Source organism: Leptonychotes weddellii, chromosome 3 (genome assembly GCF_054177405.1).
Source record: "Leptonychotes weddellii isolate Sample4059 chromosome 3, ASM5417740v2, whole genome shotgun sequence".
Lineage (NCBI taxonomy): Eukaryota > Metazoa > Chordata > Mammalia > Carnivora > Phocidae > Leptonychotes > Leptonychotes weddellii.
Genome location: NC_138371.1, coordinates 110,226,748 through 110,235,305, shown reverse-complemented (window position 1 = coordinate 110,235,305; position 8,558 = coordinate 110,226,748). Strand labels below are relative to the sequence as shown.

The 8,558-nt window shown below is 50.3% G+C and overlaps 1 protein-coding gene across 3 annotated transcripts in view; it reads right to left on the bottom strand.

Annotated features, from left to right (window-relative positions):
* Positions 1 to 468: 468 nt before the first annotated feature.
* MTUS2 (microtubule associated scaffold protein 2) overlaps positions 469 to 8,558 on the bottom strand; it is a 505,832-nt gene continuing 497,742 nt past the window's right edge. For all 3 annotated transcript variants that reach the window (XM_081814784.1, XM_081814785.1, XM_081814786.1), the window contains 3 exons: positions 8,332 to 8,451; positions 5,519 to 5,616; positions 469 to 1,136 (listed from right to left, as the gene is read on the bottom strand). In XM_081814784.1, coding sequence (XP_081670910.1) covers positions 923 to 1,136; positions 5,519 to 5,616; positions 8,332 to 8,451 — 432 coding nt within the window. In that variant the 3' untranslated portion in view covers positions 469 to 922. The remainder of the gene's footprint in view (positions 1,137 to 5,518; positions 5,617 to 8,331; positions 8,452 to 8,558) is intronic.

The following is an 8,558-nucleotide window of genomic DNA, read 5'->3' as shown; positions in this document are numbered from 1 at the left end:
CACTCCAGAAGGTCATGCTCCTCCGTATTTTCCCGAGGGTGCAGTAGCTTAATGACGGATTCCAAGATGCCACTTAGGAAAAAAAGCAAAACGTGTGTTTACAAGACTGTAGATGATTCACTGTCATGAGTATCATCTGCAAAACTGCTAAACCCCTCAGGGTTTCCCACTGCTATCCCTTAGGCACTCACGACAGGAGTATTAATAATTAAAACTTGCGAATGGAATAATAGTGACCTCACATCATGTTGACTAAGAAGCTGACTGTTCCGAAGGCAGTTACCGTTCACAAATCGCTGGTGTTTGTGTTAGAGTACCACTTGGTGGTAGGTTGAAAGGCGCTTCTTCTCTGTATCTTTTTTTTTTTTTCCTTTTTCTATTTTGGGTAGAAATATTCCTGGGAAGCTAGATAGAAATGCATTTTCATATCCCAATAATTCTTAGGCACAAGTTAGAAAACTGCTGACCTTCACCAAAATATGTCAGCACTTCATGTTATAAAAAATGCAATTCAGAACCACTGCATGTGTATATACGTGTATCTAAATATACACACATATCGGTGCAGTACACAATGATTATTCAATGTATATTCAAAACTGAGCTACTTGTAACTAACCTGAAATTCTGCAGTGAAAGTTCATTGCTCAAGAACAGTTGGAGTTTCTTTCTTTCTTTTGGCTCTACCTACGGTCAAACGTTTGCACATCAGACACTACCGTTTACACTTTCCTAAGTGCAACACCGGGACAGTCTTATATGAGGATCAGAAGAGGACTTTGCTTAGGATGCAGCTAGGCAGCTACTGAGCATGCGCGCAGGGCCAGCCGCGGGCCGGCCCCTGGTCCTGACTGCCTCCGGGTGGAACCACCGGCTGGACGTGGACGGGAGCCAGGGCTCCCGCAGGCTGCGTGGTGCGGCGTCATCTGGGCGTTGTGCTGACTCTGGCGGGAGAGGAGGGCCCCGAGGAGGAGCCGCGGTAAACAGGGGACGTGGGGGAGAGTTTAACCGGGCTGGTTGGGTCCCCAGTTTGGAGCTTCCAAAGCAGCTCTTCGTTGGTTCGGCTCAATCTCTTCTTCTCCTGGGTTTCTTTCTCGACATATTCCTGCAGATTAGCATTTTCCTCCGACAGTTGTCTGCATGAGGAGAACAAGAAACAGTCAGCAATCCTGCGGGGAGGCACTGAACGTGAGATCCACCCTGCCCGTGGGCTTGGGGCACGGGAGGAGGCGGTTGCGCCTGCGGGAGGACAGGGACAAGTGGGACCACGGTGACCAAGAGCCATGGGCTGAAACGTGATTTCCACTTGTCCCACGGACACATCCGTCCCCATTCATCTCCCAGTCCCTCTGCCCGGTCAGGGGAGGTGCTAGTTGTCCACTGGACAGAGCAAATGCTGAAGGCAGAAGAGGAAAGGGGGGAAGTGGGGAGCTGGGGTGGGTGTGCCACCCAGGAGGCTCAGAGAGAGTGGCGACCAACACTAAGGACAGCACAGGGACAGTGCCATCAGCCAAAGGACCCTCCGGGCCTCCCTGCCCCTGGCTCGGGGCTCCGTGGTAGCAACTGCCTTCCCCTGCTGCAAATGCTGATCTGTGCATCTGCCCGCCGGCTGGTCGGAGAGCCCTCGGGGACACGGACCAGAGCCTTCTTTGAATCCTCAGCATCCAGCCTGGTGTCTGGCACATAACAGATGCTCGGTTAATGTTTGTTGAGAAGGGATGCTAAATGAAAAATGAATCAAGGCATCCTGTGCCGTCTGTCAGGAAGTGTGAGTTGCTCGCTTTGTTGCATTTTGTAGCTGGATGGACCTAGCCCGGGAAGCCAGCTCACTTGGATAAAGCCTGGACTTGCTCTTTGGACCAGGGTGCCTTTGTGATTTCCCGGGGACGTGTAGTGGCTCAGGTTGAGCAGAGGCTCCAGCTCCCCCTGGGGGAGGGGCGTGATGGACCTACTGCCCCTGCACAGTCTCTCCTGTGAGCCTCTGGGGTGGGAACGAACTGCGGCACCCCAAGTTCAGTTGCGGAGGCAATGTGTGTGAATGTGTGCAAGTACATGCGTGTGACCTGGGAGGGGGCTGCACGCAAGAGTGTGCGTGCATTCGAGGGAGCTCACTGACTGCAAGTCTGGGAGCGGGCACACGAATGGGCACATGTGTGACAGGAAGCACAAGTATGCATGTGAGTGTGCGTGTGTGCACAAGTGTGTGCATCACAGGGTGACACAGGCAGATCCAATAGGAGTACAGTTGAGTAGTGGGCCAGGGCGCAGGCGTGGGTCTCACGGAGAGGGCTCTGTCCTCCTGGATGAAATGCAGGCATGCCTCATTGTATTATGCTTCACTTGGCTGCACTTGGCAGGTATTGTGTTTTTTCTAAGTTGAAGGTTTGTGGCAGCCCTCAAACGCCACATTTCCAACGGCCTTTGCTCACTTCACGTCTCTGCATCACAGTCTGGTAATTTTTGCAATATTTCAAACTTTTTCATTATTATTATATTTGTTATGCTGATCTGTGATCGGTGATCTTTGATGTCGCTATTGTAATTGTTTTGGGGTACCACAGACCGTGCCCGTATGAGATCGCAAACTTAACCAATTAATGTTGTGTGTGTTCTGACCGCTCTGTCGACCAGGCTTTCCCCATCGCTCTCCCTCTCCTTGGGTGTCTCCCTATTTCCTGAGACACAACAATATTGAAGTCAGACCAGTGAATAACCCCACGGTGGCCTCTAAGTGTTCAAATGAAAGGGAGAGTTGCACACCTCCCACTCTAAACCAGAGCTTAGTGAGAAAGTCATGGTGAAGCCTTGATGGGCTGACAGCCAAGGTGGGAATGCGAAGGAAAGGTTCTTCGAGGACATTAAAAGTGCCACTCCAGTGAACACATGAATGATAAGAAAGACAAACAGCCTTAATGCTGAGGTGGAGAAAGTTCGAGTGGTCTGGAGAGAAGTGCAAACCAGCCCCAGCATTCCCTTAAGCCGAAGCCTAATCCAGAGCTAGGCCCTAGCTAGCTCTCTGTAATTCTGTGAGGGCTGAGAGAGGTGAGGAGGCTGCAGAAGGAAAATCTGAAGCGGCAGAGGGTTCATGAGGTTGAGGGAAAGAAGCCAGCTCCACAACAGAAAGCACAAGGTGAAGCTGCGAGGGCTGGTGGAGAAGCTGCAGCAAGTTCTCCAGAAGGTCCAGCTACGATAGCAATGAAGGTGGCTACACTCCACAGCAGGTTTTCAGTGTAGACAAGACAGCCTTCTACTGGAAGAAGATGCCATCGAGGATTTTCAGAGCTCCAGAGGAGAAGTCAATACCCGGCTTCAGAGCTTCAAAGGCCAGGCTGACTGTCCTGTCAGGGGCTAACGCAGCTGGTGACCTCAGTTGAAGCCAGTGCTCACTGACCGTTCTGGAAATCCTAGGGCCCTTCAGAACGATGCTCAGCCTACTCTGCCTGTGCTCTGTACGTGGAACGACAAAGCCCGGATGACAGCATGTCTGTTTACAACATGGTTCACCGAATATTGGAAGCCCACTGTTGAGACCTGCTGCTGAGAAAAACGATTCCTATCTAAATATTACTGCGCACTGACCATGCACCCGGTCCTCCAGGAGCTCTGATGGAGACGGACCAGATGAATGTTGTTTTCATGCCTGCTGACAGAGCATCCATTCTGCAGCCCCTGGATCACGGAGTCATCTTGACTTCCAAGTCTTATTCTCTAAGAAACACATTTTGTAAGCCTATAGCCGCCATAGAGAGTGATTCCTCTGATGGAGCTGGACAATTGAAAACCTTCTGGAAAGAATTCACCACTCCAGATGCCATTAAGAACATTCATAATTCATGGGAAGAGGTCAAAGTCTCCACATTCACAGGAGTTTGGGAGAGGTTGGTTCCCACCCTCACGGAGTACTTGGAGGGGTTCAGGACATCAGTGGGGGCAGTCACTGCAGAGGTGGTGGAAACAGCAAGAGAACTGGACATAGAAGTGGGGCCTGAAGATGGGACCGCATTGCTGCAATCCAATGATCCAACTTGAACGGTTGAGGAGCTGCTTCTCAAGGATGAGCCAAGAAAGTGGATTCTTGAGATGGATTCTGCTGGTGAAGACACCATGAAGACTATTGAAATGACCCCAAAGGATTTAGAATATGACATCAACTTAGCTGACAAAGCAGCAGCAGGGTTTGAGAGGACTGACTCCAGTTTTGAAAGAAGTTCGACTGTGGATGAAATGCTATCAAACAGCATCACACACTACAGAGAAATCATTCATGAAAGGAAGAGTCAATCGATGTAGCAAACTTCGTTGTTGTTTTAAGAAACTGGCACAGACTTCTCCAGCCTTCAGCAACCCCCAATCTGATCAGTCAGCAGCCATTGACAGTGAGCCAAGACCCTCCACCGGCAAAAAGATTACGACTCGCTGAAAGTTTAGATGATGGTTTGCATTTTTCAGCAATGAAGTATTTTTACTTTTTTAAAGATTTTATATATTTGTCAGAGAGAGAGAGAGAGAAGGAAAGCACAAGCAGGGAGAGCAGCAAGCAGGGAGAAGCGGGCTCCGCGCTGAGCATGGAGCCTGATGCAGGACTCGATCCCAGGACCCTGGGGTCATGACCTGAGCCGAAGGCAGACGCTTAACCGACTGAGCTACCCAGGCACCCCTAGCAATAAAGTATTTTTAAATTAAGGTATGTACGTCGCTTTTTTAGACATAATGGTGTTTCACACTTAGTAGACTATAGGATAGTGTAAACGTGACTTTTAGATGTACTGGGAAACCATTCATTTGGGCAAAATTCACTGGATTGCTTCACTGCGACACTTGCTTTATTGCGGTGGTCTGGAACTGAAACCACAGTAGCTCCGAGGCCCGCCTGTAAGCTCCAGCTGGCTGATCCAGCCCAAACCCTGCTTTACTCCACTCTGACAGCAGAGTGGAGGACCACTGCATCCTTCTTTGAAGGTTGGAGCATCACAGAGCAGGGGACAGAGATGGGAACGGTGTTACTCAGAGCAGCTGAATTTGGCTGCGCGGCTTCACTGGCTTGGTCACCCCACACCTTTCCCACTGCCATGGCCAGGCTGGCCCAGGACCACAGCTCGGCAGCGGAGGGCCCTACCTGGCTCTCCGCCGGGGAGCTAATGGTGCTCACGTGGTTTTTCTCTTTCGCCTGGGAATACCCAGCAGGTGGCCCTCTCCAAACTCCCCAGAAATAACCCCCTCCATCTCCCAGCTGTACTGGAGACCTCTGCTTTGCACTTCTGCCAGTTTCACTCATTTCCCCCAAGGGGGGGACCACTGAAATGCAGAGCCAGCAGACAGGCTCTGTGGTCCCCATGGCATGTTTTATTCTTCTTTCCCTATGCGACATGCCAAGAGCCTGTGAGGAAGCCTCACAGCTCAGAGGAATGAGATAAAGTGGATGCTGGAACCAAAACAGAGCCCTCCAACGAGCTCAAGAGCAAAGCCACTTTGTAGGTGACATGTGCCTCGTTAAGCTTAGACACCCAGGCCCACCTACCTTGTGACAACGGTGTTCTGGTCAATCCTTGCTTTGAGGTCTTCATTCTGCTGCTGGAGAACTTGGATCTTTTCTTCTAGGACAATGTTCTTTTCTGCCTATAAAGGATGCAGGGTTAAGAGGTTCTCAGCAAGGCCATGACAAAGGTAGAAGACCAGAGCCCTTGGCTTCTGGGCTTTGGAGGATCATCAAGAACAGTGCTTTGCGGGGCACCTGGGTGGCTCAGTGGGTTGGGTGTCCAATTCTCGATTTTGGCTCAGGTCATGATCCCAGGGTCCTGAGATGGAGCCCCGTGTCAGGCTCCGCATGCTCGTTGCAGAGTCTGCTTGCACGTCCCCCTCTGCCCCTCCCCCACTCACACACTCGCGCTCTTTCTCTCAAATAAATAAAATCTTAAAAAAAAAGAACAGTGCTTTGCAAACTGCAGTTTGCAATGCATTAGTGGGTTGTAAAATCAAGTTAGAGAGATGTAGGTAGCATTTCTTTTTTAAACAAAATGAAACAGAACAGAAAATACCAGAGTGCACTGTATATAGTAAAAGTATATTGTTAGTCATATTTTAGATATGTTTTTCCATATATTATATGTGTGTGTGTGTATATACATCAGGTTCCTGTGTAGAATACTTTTTTTTAAAGATTTTATTTATTTATTTGAGAGAGAGAGAGAGAGAGAGAGAGCATAAGCCGGGGGAGGGGCAGAGGCAGAGGGAGAAGCAGGCTTGATCAGGACTCGATCCCAGGACCCCGGGATCATGACCTGAGCTGAAGGCAGACACTTAACCAACTGAGCCATCCATGCGCCCCACGAATACATTTCTTACAGTGTGTGTCCCTGCAGTCAGAGATACGCTGTCAGAGATAAGGGAACACCACCAAGACCTAGTTTGGCTGATGGGTCCCCTGGTTCTTCCTGATGGTCAGCTGCGCTGCATTGGCATTCCCGGCCCCAGCATGCATGCACAATATGACGTTCTGAATTAACGGAGGGGTAGAAATAGAAGTAATGTGGACACATTTTTTTCCTTCTGAGGGTATGGGCAGCCAGGAACCCAAAGCCTGAGACGGGCTTGGTACATGATCCAAAAACAACATTTTCCATGGTTGTTATTCCCCCACAATTTATGCCTTTTCCTCTGTCCGTGTGTCCCGTAGGGCCTTGCAGAAGTACAGTTCCATTCTAAGATAAATTCAGAAATAAATTATTTTTTGAAGAGAAAATGACAAATTCACTGTTGGGTTGTTAATCTTCGAGGATAACTGTCGCCCTTCCATGACTAGGACTAGGAGTCAGAGCCAAAGGGCTGAGCTCTGTTCCACAAACTTCCCTACAACCTTCATCTTTGCTCCCAGGAAATGGGAAGTGATTACATCAGTTCTTTCTTTATGCCTAGAAAGGTTTCTGGAAGGAGAAGTCATGCGTGGCTGCAGAATGCCTGGAACATGGCTAAAAACAGCCAAATAAACCCTAAAGTTTGTGGGTGAGCAGACAACTGAATGCAGATGGCCCAGCCTGGAGGAGGACGGTTGTCAGTCCTTATGTGGGCTGGGCTGCATGGCAGGGAGGTGCCCCATGGTCACCATGGCCCAGGATGCTGCTTACCAACAGTCACACTACAGTCTGCCCCCATCCCACCTGATGAGCACCTGCAGTATGAGACGTCCGCAGGGAGCGGAGGTGCTAGATAAAGAGAGGACATGACAACCGAATACAACGGGTGCATCTAGACCAGCTCCTGGCTTGGGAAAACCAGCTTCAAGGGATATTTCAGACACAGGCAGGGAACTTTACAAGGTAGATGAGATGATCAGTTACTGAGATGGCAAGTTAAAGAGCCGCTGGCTGGAAGAAAGCAGGACACAAAGGTCTCCGTGTGTGGGGCACGTCCACGGTACCGAGGAAAAACTCTGGGAAGTGCTAACAGCACTTGGAAATATCTTCTAACTTTCTTGTTTTTGTTTATCTTATAATTTCTTATAAGGCATGTCTTTGCTTTTTATAGCATCAACGTTTATTTTAAATGTAACAGTAAAAAAGCAAGAAAGTCTATCTGGGACCCTTACACCAGCCTCCCCATCGAGATGGTGTCTCCTTGGAAGCACACTGCTCTGCTAGCAACTCAGGATGACTGTCTCCTGCTCCAGCCCTTGCAGGACCCTTGTGCCTGCAGGGGAGGGGAGTGAGCTCGGGGGTGCTCTGTTTCCCCAAAGGGCACCTTTGCTAGTTCTGGGGAAGCCGGGTTGAAGGGAAGCCGGGTTGAAGGGGAGGGAGGTTATGAGAGCGGGTTATGAGAGCACGCCTCGGGAGCCCTGGGCCTGGAGTCCCATCCACTAATCAGCGGGCTCTGGGTGGGCTACGCTCTCTGCCCAGGCCTCCATCTGTGCCTAAATCTATGAAAGGAGCCTCTGACCGGTACACCTGCTCCAGTGGATTGCTGTCGGGGGTTAAAGAACAAACACGTGAAGTGCTCTGCGCAGTGCCTGGCACACACCTCAGTGATGCTCCCCGGATGCTGGCTCAGCACCCATCCCCCGCAGGGAGGAGGGAGGAAGCAGCAGTCCCCCAGGGGAGGAGTGACGGATGGGGGATGGAGGCAGGCAGTCAGGAGGGCTCGCCACCTCGGATTCCTTATCAGAATTCCTGGCTCCCTAAGAAAGATCTCGAGACTCAGCTATGGCATTTCCTGCTCAGGTGTAAGCAATGGACAGGGAAGGGCGCACCCTCCGGATGCAGTGAATGAAGACGTCCGTGATGACAGTAAGGTATATCCTTCAGCTTACTGGGGCTCTCCCAATGAGGCAGGCCGACTCACCAGTTTTTCCAGCTCAATAATCTTCTTTTCCTGCTGGTGTATTTGCTGATTCTTCATCTCTAACACCTGCTTCAGACTCTTCATGTCTTCTTCCAAGTGCTGATAGGGGGCCAATGCAATCTACAACGGCGGAGAGTAAGAGCTATTTACCAGGGGCCCCAGCAAAAGCCCGGTATTCACCAGTGCCATGAACTCAGCTAAATCTAGCCTTCTGTACCAAGCTTCCC